This window comes from Hyperoodon ampullatus (assembly GCF_949752795.1).
Source record: "Hyperoodon ampullatus genome assembly, chromosome: 10".
Taxonomy (NCBI): Eukaryota; Metazoa; Chordata; class Mammalia; order Artiodactyla; family Ziphiidae; genus Hyperoodon; species Hyperoodon ampullatus.
Window position 1 is genome coordinate 2839997 of NC_136923.1, and position 19962 is coordinate 2859958.

Consider the following 19962-nt stretch of genomic DNA (forward strand, 5'->3'; position numbering starts at 1 on the left):
AAAACACTCCCATTTACCATTGCAACAAAAAGAATAAAATATCTAGGAATAAACCTACCTAAGGAGACAAAAGACCTGTATGCAGAAAAGTATAAGACACTGATGAAAGAAATTAAAGATGATACAAATAGATGGAGAGATATACCATGTTCTTGGATTGGAAGAATCAACACTGTGAATATGACTCTACTACCCAAAGCAATCTACAGATTCAATGCAATCCCTATCAAACTACCACTGGCATTTTTCACAGAACTAGAACAAGAAATTTCACAATTTGTATGGAAACACAAAAGACCCCGAATAGCCAAAGCAATCTTGAGAACGAAAAATGGAGCTGGAGGAATCAGGCTCCCTGACTTCACACTATACTACAAAGCTACAGTAATCAAGACAGTATGGTACTGGCACAAAAACAGAAATATAGATCAATGGAACAGGATAGAAAGCCCAGAGATAAACCCACACACATACGGTCACCTTATCTTTGATAAAGGAGGCAAGAATATACAGTGGAGAAAAGACAGCCTCTTCAATAAGTGGTGCTGGGAAAACTGGACAGGTACATGTAAAAGTGTGAGATTAGAACACTCCCTAACACCATACACAAAAATAAGCTCAAAATGGATTAAAGACCTAAATGTAAGGCCAGAAACTATCAAACTCTTAGAGGAAAACATAGGCAGAACACTCTACGACATCAATCACAGCAAGATCCTTTTTGACCCACCTCCTAGAGAAATGGAAATAAAAACAAAAATAAACAAATGGGACCTAATGAAACTTCAAAGCTTTTGCACAGCAAAGGAAACCATAAACAAGACCAAAAGACAACCCTCAGAATGGGAGAAAATATTTGCAAATGAAGCAACAAAGGATTAATCTCCAAAATTTACAAGCAGCTCATGCAGCTCAATAAGAAAAAAAACAAACAACCCAATCCAAAAATGGGCAGAAGACCTAAATAGACATTTCTCCAAAGAAGATATATAGACTGCAAACAAACACATGAAAGAATGCTCAACATCATTAATCATTAGAGAAATGCAAATCAAAACTACAATGAGATATCATCTCACACCAGTCAGAATGACCATCATCAAAAAATCTAGAAACAAGAAATGCTGGAGAGGATGTGGAGAAAAGGGAACACTCTTGCACTGCTGGTGTGAATGTAAACTGATACAGCCACTATGAAGAACAGTATGGAGGTTCCTTAAAAAACTACAAATAGAACTAACACGCTACCCAGCAATCCCACTACTGGGCATATACCCTGAGAAAACCATAATTCAAAAAGAGTCATGTACCAAAATGTTCATTGCAGCTCTATTTACAATAGCCAGGACATGGAAGCAACCTAAGTGTCCATCAACAGATGAATGGATAAAGAAGACGTGGCACATATATACAATGGAATATTACTCAGCCATAAAGAGAAACAAAATTGAGTTATTTGTAGTGAGGTGGATGGACCTAGAGTCTGTCATACAGAGTGAAGTAAGTCAGAAAGAGAAAAACAAATACCGTATGCTAACAGATATATATGGAATCTAAGGGGAAAAAAGGTCATGAGAAACCTAGGGGTAAGATGGGAATAAAGACACAGATCTACTAGAGAATGGACTTGAAGATATGGAGAGGGGGAAGGATAAGCTGTGACAAAGTGAGAGAGTGACATAGACATATATACACTACCAAATGTAAAATAGATAGCTAGTGGGAAGCAGCCGCATAGCACAGGGAGATCAGCTCGGTGCTTTGTGACCACCTGGAGGGGTGGGGTAGGGAGGGTGGGAGGGAGGGAGACGCAAGAGGGAAGAGATATGGGAACATATGTATATGTATAACTGATTCACTTTGTTATGAAGCAGAAACTAACACACCATTGTAAAGCCATTATACTCCAATAAAGATGTTAAAAAAAATCATCATGACCTTGGGTTTGGTAGATATTTTATGTACAATACAAAAAGCATGAACTACAAAAGAAAAAACTTGTACCTAATCAACATTAAAAACTTTTGCTCTTTGAGACACTGTTAACAAAATGAAAAGTCAAGCCACAGACCAGGAGAAAATTTTTGTAAAATATATACCAATTAAAAGTCTTAAATCCTAGTTTCTAAAAAATGCATAAAATATTTGAAAGGCACTTCACCAGAAAAAGACATACAGATGGCAAATAAGCACATGAAAAGATGACCAACATCTTTAGTCATTAAGGCAACGAAAATTATAACCACAATGAGATACCGTAGCACACCCACTAGAATGACTAGAATTGCAAAGACTGACCATACCAAGTGCTGACAAAAATGTGGAGCAACTGGGACTCCAATGCACTAGTGGGGATGTGAAGTGGTGACCACTTTGGAAAACAGTTTGGCACTTTCTTAGATTTCAGCATGAATCTACCATATGATTCAGACACTCCATTTCTAGGTATTTCCCCAAGAGAAATGCAAGCACATGTCTATACCAGACTCACAGAAAAATGTTCACGACATCCCTTTTTGTGATAGCTGAAGTCTGGATACCTACCAAATGTCAATGAATAGGTTAATGGATAAAGAAATTTTGGTATATGCATACAGCATTAAAAAGAAGAACTACTGATGCACACAACATGGATGAAACTCAAAGTTAGGCCAAAAAAGCTGGACAAAAACATACATAACGTATGAATCTATTTAAATAAAATTCCAGAAAATGCAAATTAATCTACAGTGACAGGAAGCACATTAGTGGTTGCCTGGGAACAGAGAGAGAATGAAAGGGGCACAAGAAAACTTTTTTTTTTTTTTTTTTTGCGGTACGCAGGCCTCTCACTGTTGTGGCCTCTCCCGCTGTGGAGCACAGGCTCCGGATGCGCAGGCCCAGCGGCCATGGCTCACGGGCCCAGCCGCTCCACGGCACGTGGGATCTTCCCGGACCGGGGCACGAACCCGTGTCCCCTGCATTGGCAGGCGGACTCTCAACCACTGTGCCACCAGGGAAGCCCAAGAAAACTTTTATGGGTTAAAAAAAATGATATAAAAGACCTTGAGGGATTGGATCAAGATGGTGGAAAAGCAGGACGTGGAGCTCACCTTCTCCCCACAGATACATCAAAAATACATCTACGGGATTTCCCTGTTGGCACAGTGGTTAAGAATCTGCCTGCCAATGCAGGGGACACAGGTTCGAGCCCTGGGCTGGGAAAATCCCACATGCCGTGGAGCAACTAAGCCCATGCACCACAACTACTGAGTCTGTGTGCCACAGCTACTGAAGCCCACACACCTAGAGCCCAGGCTCCACAACAAGAGAAGCCACCGCAGTGAGAAGACCATGCACCGCAACAAAGAGCAGCCCCCGCTCGCCACAACTAGAGAAAGCCCGTGCGCAGCAACGAAGACCAATGCAGCCAAAAATAAATAAATACATTTATATATATATTAAAAAAAATTGAAGTCAAGGTCTTGAAGAAATATTTGTACACACACGTTCATAGAAGCATTATTCATAATAGCCAAAAGGTTGAAGCAACTGAAATGTCGAGCAACAGATGAGTGGGTAAGCAAAATGTGACAGATACAGTCTATTGGATAGCTTTATAGATTTGTGAACAGATATACAGATATGTAACTATGATATAGATATATACATGCAATATCATTCAGCCTTAAAAAGGAAAAGAAATGGTGACACACCCTACAACATGGATGAACCTTGAGGACACTAAGCAGTGAAATAAGCCAGTTATAAAAAGACAATACTGCATGATTCCACTTCAGTGAGGTATCTAGAGTAGTCACATCCTTAGGGACAGAAAGTGGATGGTAGTTGCCAGGGACTGCGAAGAGGGGTGAGATGGGAGGTAACGTTTAATGGGCACAAGTTTTCGGTTCTGAAGATGAAATGAGCTCTGGAAATGAATGCCGGTGATTGCACAACAATACGAATGCACGTAATATCACTGAACTGCACACTTCTAAATCATTAAGATAGTTAAATTTTATTATGTGTCTTTTACCACAATAAAAAATTTTCAAAAAACTTTAAAAAAATAAAATAAATTTAAATTTAAATGAATTAAATTTTTAAAAAATGCTTCTACATGTGGAACGACTCTTACAGAACATCTACTGAATGCTGGCAGAAGACCTCAGACTTCCAAAAGGGCAAGGAAATCTCCATGTAACTGGGTAGAGCAAAGGAAAAAAGAAAAAAAAGAGAGAGAAAGGAATCAGGATGGGACCTGCGCCTCTGGGAGGGAGCTGTGAAGCGGAAAGGTTTCCACACACTGGGAAGTCCCCTCACTGGTGGGGACAGAGGGTGAGCTCCAAAGCCTTGGAGGAGAGTGCAGCAACAGGGGTACAGAGGGCAAAGTGGAAAGAGACCTGCACAGAGGGCTGCTGCCGACGGGCACTCGCCAGCCTGAAACAATAGTCACTACCCACTGGGGCAGGTGGGGGCTGGGTACTGAGGCTCGGCTACTGAGGTCAGACCCTGGGGCGAGGACTGGGATGGGCTGGATAAAGACAGCCTGAGGGGGCTGGGGTGTAGTGCACCACCACTGAGGGAGTCCAGGAAGAAGCCTGGGCCTGCCAGAGAGGCAAGGCACCAGTGCTGGGGGGCATGCGAGGAGAGAGGGGTGGGCCCACCATAGAAGCTTCTTTCTCCGAACGCGAACACTCGCAGGCGGCAGGTCACTGCCTACATGAGCTCCGAGGGCAGGAGCAAGCTGCCATCTTGGGACTCCAGAGGTGGGCGCAGGCTGCTGCCGCCGCCACCGCCAAGGGTCTTGGGAGCAGGTGCAGATCACTGTCCCCACCTTCCCAGGAGCCTGTGTGGCTCACCCTGCCGAGGGCCTTGCGACCTGGTGCCAACCACCCAGGGGCATGTGACCCACCATCACCGCTGCGGAGGGACCCGTAACCGGAAGCCAACCACTGCTCCCGCCTCCCTGGGAGCCCGTGTGAGCTGTGCACGTGTGTACATGCACGCCCCTACCAAAGGGATATGAGCCAGCATATGCTGAGGAAAGAGACAGCAAGCATCAACAAAAACTGCCTTCACGCCAAAAAAATATTAAACTCACACAAGCTACACAGGGACACTCCTGCATATAAGTAGCCCTCCAAGATTACAGGAGGTAACTGTTTCTCCTAAATGACAGACTAAGAGAAATATAAGCCAAATGAAGAAGCAGAAGAATCACTCTCAGTTAAAAGACCAAGAAAATTCCCCTGAAGGAACAATGAAACACACCTCTTCAGTATAACAGACACCAAGGGACTTCCCTGGTGGTCCACTGGCTAAGACTCCATGCTCCTAATGTAGGGGGCCTGGGTTCAATCCCTGGTCACGGAATTAGATCCCACATGCCACAACTAAGAGTTCGCATGCTGCAACTAAAGATTCCCCATGCCACAACTAAAAGATCCCGCATGCTGCAATGAGGACCCAGTACAGCCAAATAAATAAATAATTTTAAAAAAAGACACTGAGTTCAAGAAGGAGATAATGAAAATATTGAAGGAATTAAGAAAGGTTATTGACAGAAATTCAGATTACCGTAAAAATGAACTAGAAACTATAAGAAGGACCCAAGAAAAATTAGAAAATTCATTTGCCAAGACAAAAGCCAAGCTCAAGGCAATGAAGAGCAGAATGAATAATGCAGAAGAAAGAATAAGTGACCTGGAATACAGACTAATGGAAATTACCCAATGAAAACAGCAGAAAGGAAACCAAATGCAAAAAAAGAAAGCAATATAAGAGACCTATGGGATAATATAAAGTGGGTCAATCTACACATAATAGGAATTCCAGAAGGAGAAGAAAGAGAAAAGGGGATTGAAAATGTATCTGAAGAAATTATGGCTGAACACATCCCAAACCTCAAGAAGGAAACATATCCAGATACAGGAAGCACAGAGGGTCCCACACAAGTTGAACCCAAACAGACCTACACCAAGACATATTATAATAAAAGTGGAAAAAGTTAGAGAGAATTCTAAAGGCAGCAAGAGGAAAACAAACATTTCTTTACAAAGGAACCCCCATAAGGCTATCAGCTGATTTCTCTACAAAAACACTGCAGGCCAGAAGGGAGTGGCAAAATATATTCAAAGTCTTGAAAGAGAAAAATCTGCAACCTAGAATACTCTACCCAGCAACATTATCATTTAGAATAGGAGGAGAAATAAAGAATTTCTCAGACAAGCAAAAACTAAAAATACAGCAATACTAAACCTATCCTAAAAGAAATATTGAAAGGTCATCATCTCTAAACAGAAAAGAAGAAGAAGAAATAGGAAAGAGGAAATCACAATTGGAAGTAAATCACTTAAATCAGCCAGTATACAGATCAAAAAGAAAAAAAAAAACCTATTTGTGAAAGCAAGGATAAACACAACGAAATCATCAAACCACAAAAAGAAAAAAAGAAAAGGGAACAAAGAAGAAACAAGGTTTGAAATGACAATAAATACTTATGTGACAGTAATTACCTTAAATGTCAATGGACTAAATGCTCCAATCAAAAGACAGACTGGCAAACTGGATTAAAAAAAAACAAGAGCCTACCATATGCTGCCTACCAGAGACCCACCTGAGGGCAAACACATAGATTGAAAGTGAGGGGATGGAAAAATATATTTCATGCAAACTGAAATGACAAGAAAGCAGGATTTGCAATACTCATATCAGATAAAATAGATTAAAGCAAACGCTATAGAGAAAGATAAAGAAGGACACTATATAATAACAGGATCAGTACAAGAGGAGGATTTTACACTCATCAACATATATGCACCTAATATAGGACCACCCATACATACAACAAACACTAACAGACATAAAGGGAGAATGGATAGGAATACAATAGTAGGAGACTTTAATACCCCACTCACATCAATGGACAGATCTTCCAGACAGAATCAATATGGCAACAGAGGTCCTAAATGATACAACAGAACAGTAAGACTTAATTGACATTTTCAGGACACTACATCAAAAAAAAACAGAATATACATTCATTTCAAGCATACACGGAACATTCTCCAGGACTGCCCACATCCTAGGGCACAAAACTAAGCTCAACAAATTTAATAGGAGTACAGAAATTATTTCAAGCATCTTCTCTGATCACAATGGCATGAAACTAGAAATCAACAACAGGAAAAGAAATTAGAAAAAAGATTACATGGAGACAAAATACCATGCTCCTAAAACACCAATGGGTAAATAAGGAAATTTAAAAATACCTTGAGACAAACGACAAGGAAAACACAACTATGCAAAGTCTATGGGACGCAGCAAAAGCAGTTCTTAGAGGGACGTTCGTAGAGATACAGGCCTTCATCAAAAATAAGAAAAATCTCAAGTAAACAACGTAATCTACCACCTAAAAAGAATTAGAAAAAGAACAAACTAAACCTTACATCAGTAGAAGGAAGGAAATAATAAAGATCAGGGAGAAAATAAACAAATTAGAGATTAAAAAAACAACAGAAAAAAATCAACAAAAATAAGAGCTGGTTCTTTGAAAGCGTAAACAAAATTGACGAACCTCTGGCCACGCTCACCAAGAAAAGACAGGGAACCCAAATAAACAAGAAATGAGAAAGGAGAAATCTCAACTGATATTGCAGAAATACAAAAGACCGTAAGAGAATACTATGAACAATTACATGTCAACAAATTTGACAACCCAGAAGAAATGGACAATTTTCTAGAAACATACAGCCCACCAAATTTAATCCAGAAGAAAGAGATAATTTGAACAGAACGACCATTAGAAGAGAAATAGAATCAGTAACAAAAAAAACTTCCTACAAACAAAAGTCCAGGACCCAATGACTTCACAGGTGAATTCTACCAAACATACAAAGAAGAACTTATACGGATTCTTCTCAAACTCTTCCAAAAGACTGCAGAGGGGCTCCCCTGGTGGCGCAGTGGTTGACAGTCCGCCTGCCGATGCAGGGGACAGGGGTTTGTGCCCCGGTCCGGGAAGATCCCACATGCCGCGGAGCGGCTGGGCCCGTGAGCCATGGCCGCTGAGCCTGCGCATCCGGAGCCTGTGCCCCGCAACGGGAGAGGCCACAACAGTGAGAGGCCGGCGTACTGAAAAAAAAAAACAAAACAAAAAATACCCCCCCAAAAAACCAAAAGACTGCAGAGGAGGGAACACTCCAAAAGACATTCTGTGAAGCCACAATCATCCTGATACCAAAACCAGACAAAGATACCACCAAAAAAAGAAAATTACAGGTCAATATCTTTGATTAATATAGATGCAAAAATTCTCAACAAGGTATTAGCAAACCGAATCCAAAAACACATAAAAAAGATCATACACCACGACCAAGTGGGATTCATCCCAGGTTCACAAGGATGCTTCAACATATGCAAATCAATCAATGTAATACAAATTAATAAAAGAAAAGTAAAAAACCACATGATCATCTCAATAGATGCAGAAAAAGCATTTGACAAAATTCAGCATCCATTCATGATAAAAACTCTTACCAAAGTGGGAATAGAGAGAGCATACCTCAACATAATAAAAGCCATTTATGAGAAATCCCAATATAATACGAACAGACAATATAATACTCAACGGTGAAAAGCTGAAAGACTTCAGACAAGAAATAAAAGGCATCCAAATTGGAAGGGAAGAGGTAAAACTGTCACTACATGCAGATGACATGATACTATATATAGAGAACCCTAAGGACTCTACACAAAAACTACCAGATCTAATAAATGAATTCAGCAAAGTAGCAGGATACAAGATAAACATTCAGAAATCAGTTGCATTCCTTTACACTAACAATGAAATACCAGAAAGGGAATGTAAAAAAAAAAAACTACCATTTAAAATTGCACCAATTAAAAAAAAAAACACCTAGGAATAAACCTGACCAAGGAGGTGAAAGACTTACACGCTGAGAACTATAAAACATTAATAAAGGAAATAAAAGAGGATTCAAAGAAATGGAAAGATATCCCACACTCTTGGATTGGAAGAATTAATATTTCTAAAATAGCAATACTACCCAAAGCAATCTACACATTTAATGCGATCCCTATCAAATTACCCATGACATTTTTCACAGAAGTAGAATAATCCAAAAATTTATTTAATATGGACCCATAAAAGACCCAGAATTGCCAGAGCAATCCTGAGGCGGGGGGCGGGAAGCAGGAGGCATAACTCTCCCAGACTTCAGACAATACTACAAAGCTACAGGGATTTCCCTGGTGGTCCAGTGGCTAAGGCTCCCAATGCAGGGGGCCCGGGTTCGATCCCTGGTCAGGGAACTAGATCTCACATGCTGCAACTAAGAGTTTGCATGCGGCAACTAAGTCCTGCATGCTGCAACTAAAGATCCCACAGACCACAACTAAAGATCCCGTATGCCACAACAAAGATCCTGTGTGCTGTAACTAAGACCCGGTGCAGCCAAATAAATAAATATAAAAAAAAAAAGCTACAGTAATCAAAACAGTGTGTTATTGGTACAAAAACAGGCATACGGATCAATGGAACAGAATAGAAAGCTCAAAAATAAACCCAGACACCTATGGTCAACTAATTTTCGACAAAGGAGGCAAGAATATAAAATGGGGAAAAGACTTTCTCTTCAGCAAGTGGTGCTGGGAAAGTTTGACAGCTGCATGTAAATCAGTGAAGTTAGAACACAACCTCACACCATACACAAAAATAAACTCAAAATGGCTTAAAGACTTAAACATATGACACCACAGAACTCCTAGAAGAGAACATAGGCAAAACATTCTCTGACATAAATCCTACCAATGTTTTCTTAGGTCAGTCTCCCAAGGCAACAGAAAGAAAACCAAAAATAAACAAACAGGACCTAATCAAACTTACAAGCTTTTTCACAGCAAAGGAAACTATAAAAAAAACGAAAAGACAACCTATGGACTGGGAGAAAATATCTGCAAATGATGGGACAGACAAGGGCTTAATTTCCAAAATATACAAACAGCTCATACACCTCAACAACAAAAAAACAATCCAAGCGAAAAATGGACAGAAGACCTAAATAGACATTTCTTCAAAGAAGACACACAGCTTGCCAGTAGGCACATGAAAAGATGCTCAACATCTCTAATCATTAGAGAAATGCAAATGAAACTATAATGAGGTACCACCTCACACTGGTCAGAATGGCCATCATTAAAAAGTCTACAAATAACAAATGCTGGAGAGGGTGTGGAGAAAAGGGAACCTTCCTACACTGTTGGTGGGAATGTAAATTGGTGCAGCCACTATGGAGAACAGTATGGAGGTTCCTCAGAAAACTAAAAATAGAATTAACGTATGATCCAGCAATCCCACTCCTGGGAATATATCCAGACAAAACTCTAATCCAGAAAGATACATGCACCCGTATGTTCATAGCAGCATTATTCACAATAGCCAAGACATGGAAACAACCTGAATGTCCACTGACAGATGAATGGATCAAGGTGTGGTACATGTATACAATGGAATACTACTCAGCCATAAAAAAGAATGAAATAATGCCATTTGCAGCAACATGGGTGCAACTAGAGATTATCATACTAAGTGAAGTAAGTCAGAATAAGAAAGACAAATACCGTATGATATCGTTTATATGGGGAATCTAAAATATGGCACAAATGAACTTATCTACAAAACAGAAACAGACTCACAGACATAGAGAACAGACCTGTGGTTGCCCCAGCGCACGGGTGGAGGGTAGAGTTGAACTGGGAGTTTGGGGTTGGTAGATGCAAACTATTACATATCGAATGGATAAAGAACAAGGTCCTACATATTGCACAGGGAACTATATTCAATATCCTGTGATATACCATAATGGAAAAGAATATAAAAAAAGAACCTATATGTGGGTATAGCTGAGTCACTTTGCTGTACAGCAGAGACTGGCACAGCATTGTAAATCAGCTATACTTCAATTAAAAAAGGGAAAAAAAGACCTTATTTACAAAGCAGAAATAGAAAACAATCAGACTTTCAGACATAGAAAACAATCTTATGGTTATCAAAGGGGAAAGGTGTGGGGAGGGATAAATTAGGAGGTTGGAATTAACACCTACACACTACTATACACAATACAGCTAACCAACAAGGACCTACCATATAGCCCAGGGAACTATACTCAGTATTTTGTAACAATCTATAAGGGAAAAGAATCTGAAAAAGAATATATATATATATATATATATATATATATATATATATCTGAATCACTGTGCTGTACACCTGAAACTAACACAACTTTATAAATGAACTATAATTTTAAAAAAGTTTAATAATAAATTTTAATTGTTAAACTTTGAAAAAAAACTTTTAGAGGTAATGGGTATGTTTATTACATTAACTGTGTTGATGATTCCTTGGCAGTAATGTTTACATGCCAAAATTTATCAAATTGTACACTTTAAATATGTACAATTTATTGTAAATTAATTATACCTCAATAAAAATTGGAAGGAAAAAAAAAGCCTGACAAACCAGATAGTAAGTATAAATAGAAGAATAAGGAACTAAGGAACTAAAAATAGAGAGTAGTAGTGAGATAACCACTAGAACAAAAATAGAATAAACAAAACATATTTATACACAACTCAGCAACTTTTAAAAGTAGAAACATGGTAGCTCTGTAGATCAGCAGTTCTCAAAGGGTGCCCAGGGGACCCGCCAGACTTCCAGGGAGTCCACAGAAGAAAACTATTTTTTTTTTTTGGCGGTACGCAGGCCTCTCACTGTTGTGGCCTCTCCCGTTGCGGAGCACAGGCTCCGGACACGCAAGCTCAGTGGCCATGGCTCACGGACCTAGCCACTCCACGACATGTGGGATCTTCCCAGACCGGGGCACGAACCCGTGTCCCCTGCATCGGCAGGCAGACTCTCAACCACTGTGCCACCAGGGAAGCCCAGAAAACTATTTTAATAAAATAAAGATGCTCTTTGCCTTTTTAATCCTAGTTCTGTCATGAGCCTACAGTGGAGTCTTCCAGGGCCTATGTGGTTTGTATCACAGATTAAATGTAAAAACAGATATAAGAATCCAGCTGGGGCTTCCCTGGTGGCGCAGTGGTTGAGAGTCCGCCTGCCAATGCAGGGGACACGGGTTCGTGCCCCGGTCTGGGAGGATCCCACGTGCCGCGGAGCGGCTGGGCCCGTGAGCCATGGCTGCTGGGCCTGCGCGTCCACAGCCTGTGCTCCGCAACGGGAGAGGCCACAGCAGTGAGAAGCCCGTGTAATGCAAAAAAAAAAAAAAAAAAAAAAAAAAAAAAAAAAAAAAAAAAAAAAAGAATCCAGCTGTCTTCCAATAAGCCAAAAAATTCGCAAAACTGTAAAACAATGCCACTCTTCATCAAAAACACTGTTTATTCACTGCAGCACTATTTACAATAGCCAAGACATGGAAGCAACCAAAATGTCCAACAACAGAGGAATGGATAAAGATGTAGTGGACTTCCCTGGTGGTGCAGTGGTTAACAATCTGCCTGCCAATGCAGGAGACACAGGCTCAATCCCTGGTCTGGGAAGATCCCACATGCCACGAAGCAACTAAACCCCTGTGCCACAACTACTGAGGCCACGTGCCACAACTACTGAGGCCGTGTGCCACAACTACTGAAGCCCGTGAGGCTACAGCCCGTGCTCCACAACAAGGGAAGCCACTGCAATGAGAAGTCTGCACCCCACAACGAAAAGTTGCCCCCGCTCGCCGCAACTAGAGAAAGCTTGTGCGCAGCAACGACGACCCAATGAAGCCATAAATAAATAAATAAACAAACAAACAAATAAATAAATAAAAATAACATGTGGTACACATATACAATGGAATATTACACAAATACAATGGGATATTGCTCAGTAATATACAATAGAATATTACTAAAAATGAAATAATGCCATTTGCAGCAACATGGAGGGACCTAGAGATTATCATACGAAGTCTAGTAAGTCAGACAGAGAAAGACAAATATCACTCTTATATGGAATCTAATTTTAAAAAAATGAACTTACAAAACAGAAACAGACCTACAGATATTGAAAACAAACTCATGGTTACCAAAGGGGAAACGTGGGAGGGAGGGATAAATTAGGAGGTTGGGATTAACATACACACACTACTATATATAAGATAGATAACCAACAAGGACCTACTTTATAGCACAGGGAACTCTACACAATAATCTGTTATCGGGTTTCCCTGATGGCCAGTGGTTAAGAATCTGCCTGCCAACGCAGGGAACACAGGTTCAAGCCCTGGTCTGGGAAGATCCCACATGCCGCGAAGCAGCTAAGCCCGCGTGCCACAACTACTGAGCCCGTAAGCCACAACTACTGAAGCCTGCGTGCCTAGAGCCCATGCTCCACAACAAGAGAAGCCACCGCAATGAGTAGCCCCTGCTTGCCGCAACTAGAGAAAGCCCGTGCGCAGCAACGAAGACCCAATGCAGCCAAAAAATAAATAAATAAATTTATAAAAAAATAAATAAAATCTTGTTAAAAAAGTAATCTGTGATAACCTGTATCATAAAAGTATCTGAAAAAGAATGAATATATGTATAACTGAAACACTTTGCTGTACACCTGAAACTAATACATTATAAATCAACTACACTCCAATAAAATTAAAAAAAGAGTTTAATAACTGAAAAAAGACATTGTTTATGTTAACATGTGATGGGCTTATTATTTTTAAATGAAGTAATAAATGAACACAGCATTTTAAAAGTTCCTCAGCTTTAATTTGTAAAAGGGCACCAGTTGATAGATAAAACCCACACAAACAAAACTCCTTGGGGTCCTGAGCGGTGGGGAAGCACTGCTGTCAATCTGTCATTGCTCAACCCCCCAAGGGACTCCCGTAGGCAGAGGTCACTACCCTCGCTAAGGGCAGTGACCCCTGAGCGAGGGACCCTGCGCTCCACACTGGTGCCCTCAACCTATGGTCTGGTCCCTAGGTCATCCCTGGTTCCTAACAAGCTAAGTACAGAAATCAAGATTAAACCTTCAGAAACATTTACAGCAATTTGACATTGCCACACAACCAAGCACATGATAGATGTATTTTGTACGTTTTTTTAATTCCATTTTTCTAATTGTTCATTTTTATTCTATTTTACAAAAGTGTTAGCCTGCAACAGTTTGAAATGTTTAAAGTGGTCCTTCACCACAGATACATTAAGAAGCACTCAAGTAGGGACTTCCCTGGTGCTCCAGTGGCTTAAACTCTGTGCTCCCAATGCAGGGGGCCTGGGTTCAATCCCTGGTCAGGGAACTGGATCCCACATGCAGCCAAAAAAAAAAAAAAAAAAAAAAGGCACTGAACTAGATATCATGTAATTCAGGAGCAGTGGATTTATTGATTTATTGATTTATTTATGGCTGCACTGGGTCTTCCTTGCGGCACGCTGGCTTTTCTCTAGTTGTGGTGAGCAGGGGCTACTCTTCGTTGCGGTGCGCGGGCTTCTCTTGGCGGTGGCATCTCTCATTGTGGAGCACAGGCTCCAGAGCGCAGGCTTCAGGAGTTCTGGCTCACAGGCTCTAGAGCACAGGCTCAGTAGTTGTGGCACACGGGCTTAGTTGCTCCGCGGCATGCGGGATCTTCCCGGACCAGGGCTCGAACCCGTGTCCACTGCATTGGCAGGCAGATTCTTAACCACTGAGCTCCCAGGGAAGCCCTGGAATGATCTTTTAAGCAAAATATGTCGACAGTACTATTTCTCCATGATCAATGTACACTGCTTCTAATATAAATATCAAAGCATTGCCATTAAAATGGAAATCGGTAATGATAAAGAAAATCATACATACCCTCTTCAGTGAAGAATTTTTCTACAGGTCCCACAAACTGATTAATTTCATTAAGTTCATCTTGGCTAACTTCTGGAAATGGGAAAACTTCTTTCTAAAAATGATAAACATGTAGTAAAAATTTAATTTTTGGCAACCTCCCATAGTGGCAATATCAACCGAAAGGGAAGGAAAAAGACTTGCTAGTTTCCACATCGGCTGGCAGAGCCTTACTTGCTGAAGGAACCGGAAAGCAAACTTCAGAAGGAGCTTAAGACAAGGAAGGGCGTTAGGCTCCACAACCTTGGTTCATCCTCCTCCCTGACCCAAAACTGTTCCTAATTTTGGTCAGCTTGCCCCATGGAGCAGAGAGCCTGTACTAACATTTCAAACCCCAGTCTGGGCCCTGATTTGCAGCTTACTAACTGGGCAGCCTTAGCCACATCCCATCACCTGTCCACACTGCGGTTTTCTCACCTAGAATGAGCAGGTGATATTTACTCAAGGTCGTTGTGAGGACCACGGAAGATAATGGATGAGCAAGCTCTTTACCAAAACACAGAAATCCACCTCAGTTGTCCTGTGAGCTCAAAGATGCTGCCACTGACAAGAACGGACTGTGGTCACGGGTCTGACATCTTGCCGGGTTCCCACCTGGCTGCAAGCTCCAGCTCCAGCACCTGCCCATCCTGCCTAATGAGCCCTGCTCCGTGCGCTGAGCAGGGCCACCAGAGGAGGCCCAGCCGAGGAGCCACATCAACCGAATGCGGCCCTGGCTCTGCCGATCCTTAGATGTGTGATGGGCAAGTCACAGCCCTTCTCAGTGTCAGTTTCTCTCCTGCTACAGGTGAGGCCTCAGAGAGCAGCTGTGAGGCTCAAAGGAGATGCGGTGTCCTGACCACGAAACAGCTGCAATTATCTGTACTGGGTACTGGCTCTGCTCCTGTCCCCACAGCCTGGAGAGCAACTCCGCTTCAAGTCTACCGCAAACCGACAGAGGAGTGGACAGTGTTTCCAACTGACCCTGGATTCCCAACCAGGCCATGGCTGTATGCTGCCTAAAATCATCCCGCTGTGCCCTCTGGCTTTTGAGCTCCACCCCCCCCAACCCCCCACCCCCCCGTTAGCTGCCAGCGTGACCCGAATATCTGGATTTGACCGACACCTGCTGAGAAGTGATGTCCCAGGCCCTAAGCCGCCCCCAGGAGCCCTCCCTCTCCTCATAGCACCTCTCACCAAGCATCTTGAGAAAGGTCTTCAAAACAGAGGAGTCCTGTCTCCTCTCCAGCCCTGTAAATAACCAGCCACTCTAGTTACAGGCTCCCAAATCTACTTTCTTCTCTCCGGCCACCTGTACAGGTGATAGGTGGGTGCCATGCCCAAACTTAAAGGAATCCCTGCCTCCAGGCCACCTTCGACCCTGCCTCTAAGGTGGTCTACAAGGAAATTATGCTGAGCTGTCACCACCCCGCAGCCACTTAGAACAAAGCCGGCTCTTTAGCCGAATGTAGACGCCACGTCCACTGGGCCGGCCTGCACGGGCTCACCTGGGCCTGCTGCAATGGCTGTGTTAGAGGGAGATGATTCTGGTACCAGCGAGCAGCCAGGTGAGAGGAGAGAACAGGCTGGGAACCAGGTGGCCTCAACTGCAACCAAAGGACAACTGTCCCCAGGAGAGAGATCTCGAGCACATGTGAGAACAAATCTCTGATGACAGTGTTCAGAGTCTAAACGGGGTGCCTCCTGGGTGATGGGTTCAATTTCATCAGCACTTTTCAAATTTTTGAAAGTACAACCGGTTTTTCAAATAAATCCAGTGCAGAAACCAAATATGCACAACAGATGCAAGCCAAGCTGCTCTGGCTGAGGCCGTGAACGGGGAGAAAAGTCACCCAGATCCCTCCCACTTGACTCCCCCACTGGTCCCTGCAGCAGCCCTGGGGGTGCTCTCAGGAACAGCCTGGGTCCAACTGTCCCCCAGGGGGACAACTGCCAGCCTGCGTGATCATGAAGGTCTCCTTCTGTTCTGAGATTCTAAGCATCTCGGATACCACGTTGCTGCTCAAACCCCAACAATGCTGAGAGAGACGATGTCTGCGTGAACCAGGGAGGTACCGGCAGAAGTGCTTAGAAGCTGTCAGATTCTAAATAGAACCTGAACGTACAGAAAACGGGATTTGCTGTCAGATTAGATGTGGCTTATGAGAACAGGAGGTGTCAAAGCTGACTCCAGGTATTTGACCTGAACAAGTGGAAGAGCAGAGTCACCACCCTCTCCGATAAGAAGAGCGGGAGGAAAGACAGGATTGGGTGGAGAGACCAGGAGCTCAGCTTAGGGTGGGTTAGACGGGCGATGCCTAGTAACATCCAAGCGTAGCTTTTGAGTAGAAAGGTAGATATGAAGAGTATGGAGTTCAGGGGAGAAATCTCAGCTGGAGAAATAAATGTGCATCTTCCGGATACTGACAGCATGATACTGAATTAGATTATCAGAGGAATGCTTGTAGATGAAAAGAGAAGTCCACAGACTAAGCCTTAGAAAACTTCAACTCCGAATGAGCTGGTTGGAAATGTTGTCTAATGTTTGGACTTGTCAAGGAGACAAGAAGGAATCAATGTCCTTGAGTAGCTGAGAAAGCTTGGGGTATAGCTGGCCTTTGCTGGGAGTAGACGGTTCCCCCACATCAGTGCAGAGAACGCAGACCACATGGGCACACATGTGGGGAGGAGGGGGTAAGCGTGGTGATAGAAGTTCTTACCTGACTGCGTGTATTTTCCCAGTGAAACAGGAAGCAAAGCCGACAGGTGAGAGTGAGGATGGGGGAGGTGGCGCCATAGGTTTGGAGAAAGAGGAGCATGAAATGAGACAGGCTGGGACCTGGGACTCTTTGTTGCAGTGCTGCAATCATTGTACCTGGACACATCTCTCCTTGAGCAACAAAACACAAAGAAACTGTATGGGACTAAAAGTAACTGTGTGCATGCGCAGTTGGGGCAAATTCTGGATCCAAGAGATACGAAAAGACCAAAAAAAAAAAACAAAACAAAAACCAACTGCCACTTTTGAAGAGCCTGGAGAAAAAACAGAGTACCCCACATGCCCCCTGCACACACCACCACCTAAGGGGTGGACAAAACCACCTCTCCGGCCTGACCCCTGGACACATTTCTACCCTCACCCCATGTAAGAAACAAGTTTGCCCCCCTTGGGGATTGAGCGAGCAAGGGAACATGCTGTTTGTTCTTGTTCCCACCTGCTGCAGCACAGGCCCCGATAAAGCCTTGCCCGAATTTCTTGTCTGGCCTCTAGTAAATTACTATTTCTTGGGGAAGGCCAAGAACCCTGGTCGGTAACAGAAAAATGTGTGTTCTTTCTTCCCCAAGCTGCTGGGAGCCACGGGGGTCCCACGACAGAGCAGCACACAGCCCCAGGTTCTGGAGGAAATGGCTTCCCTAACTTTAGGAGCTAGCTTTGTACTTCTAGCAGGGCAAACCACTCCAGTCAGAGCGTCTGCATCTGTAATGCCTGACGACCTTAGAGAATGTCCTAGAAAAACCAGGAAATAACTCCTAAAGTAATACAGAATCAGCCAAGATTCCAGCCAAGCTCAAAGCACTTTACACACATTTTTCTTTGGCTTGCGGGCCACCTGTGGGAGGGGGGAGGGCTGTTTTTACTCCTATTTTCTGTATGAGAGCACTGAGGCACTTCACAGGAGTTAATAGCCCAAGGTCACAAGACTAGTAGGTGTTGACGCCAGCACCGACTACTCATTCTGCTGCTTCAAGAATCTGTACCGCATCTTAACAGTTTAAAAAGCATTTCCACGTATATACGTCTCGTTACAACACATCTGAGACGCAGAACACATCGCAAGCTCCGTTTTAAGGCTGAAAGAACTGGGACTCAAAGTCACAGAGTCAAGGTCAAATCCAAGTCTTCTGACTGTAAGAGGCCGGTGAGTGCTTAGTAACACTAGGTCGTGCGACCCGTGGAAGGGACGGGCGGGGAAGGCACCTTTGAGCTGGGCTTCTGGGGAACCTGAAAGGTGGGGTGAGGCGTTGAGACTCGGCCGTAGAAGCCAACAGAGAGAGGAGTGGCATGGTCTGTGCTTAGGAAACAGGAAACCCCCTCCCGCCCCCCCAGTTCGCGGCCGGAGTGTTGAGTTGTGGATGACTTAGCGACCACCTCGCCTAGGGTTTCCCCGGGGGTCCCGGCAGGCGTTAGCTAGAACACAGGTCAAAACCATAGCTCCTCAGAGCCACAGGGTTAGCACGCCCGCCCGCAGGTGAGTTTCTACGGCAGGTGTGGGGACTCTAACCAGGCTCGGCCGGGCCCTTCCCGCAAAGGGCAAAAGGCGAGGAGGAAGGGCAATGGCTGGCCGGGGCTCGGCGTTACCTTCTCGATTTTGCCCAGGAAGAGCTCCTTGGCGAAAGCTTGGCTCGGTGGACTGGTGCGCAGCGGGCGCCGACTCGCGGTGAAGGCCACCAGGGCACGGCATAAGCGCGCCGTCGCCACCGAGCGCAAGAAGAGCCCGCAGCCGCTCATGCTGTCCCGAGTCGCTCTCGCCGCCGCCGCCGCCGCCGCTTTCCCAGCGCTTTAATCACTTGCCCCGGGGTCGCGCCTCCCGATGACGCCACCCACCTGCGCCGCCCCGCCGGCCGCCAACGCGCTTGCGCGGCCTCGGGCCCTGGCCGGGGCCGCGGCCAATCCTGGCGATCTCGCGATTGGGCGGCTTCGCGATTGGGCGGCGGCGGCGGCGGCGGCGTGCTGTTTTCAATCACCTGCAGTGGTTGCCTAAATGCGGTAAATTACCAGCCGGGGCAGCGTCTCCGGGAGCCGGAACCTAAGCGGTGGCCCAGCTGCTTCCACTTGCCTCCCTCTCGCCAGCTGGGGCAACGAGGACATGGTGGAACTACAAAGCGGGGGGGTGGGGGAAATTCACGATATTGATTATCTCTGGAGGGAGCGCACACACGGGTTACGGTCCTTGCTTTTAAGTGGGTGATTAGTGAGGATTCCTTTGGTTTTGCTTCATAGCTTACGTATTTCTCACATATATGGGGGGTGGGGAGAAGAAAAGGAAAGATATTCCACCAGAGCGGTCTGGATAAAACCCTGTAGTCACTACGTC

At 43.9% G+C, this 19962-nt stretch overlaps 1 protein-coding gene across 1 annotated transcript in view; it reads right to left on the reverse strand.

Moving 5' to 3' along the window:
- The window catches only part of ACAD9 (acyl-CoA dehydrogenase family member 9), a gene marked incomplete at its 5' end in the record, with an annotated part of 60018 nt that extends 40642 nt beyond the window's left edge, over window positions 1–19376 (reverse strand). Inside the window, 2 exons of the mRNA XM_079712718.1 lie at window positions 14849–14942; window positions 19227–19376. Of these exons, the coding sequence (XP_079568844.1) occupies window positions 14849–14942; window positions 19227–19376 (244 nt within the window). The remainder of the gene's footprint in view (window positions 1–14848; window positions 14943–19226) is intronic.
- Window positions 19377–19962: the final 586 nt, after the last annotated feature.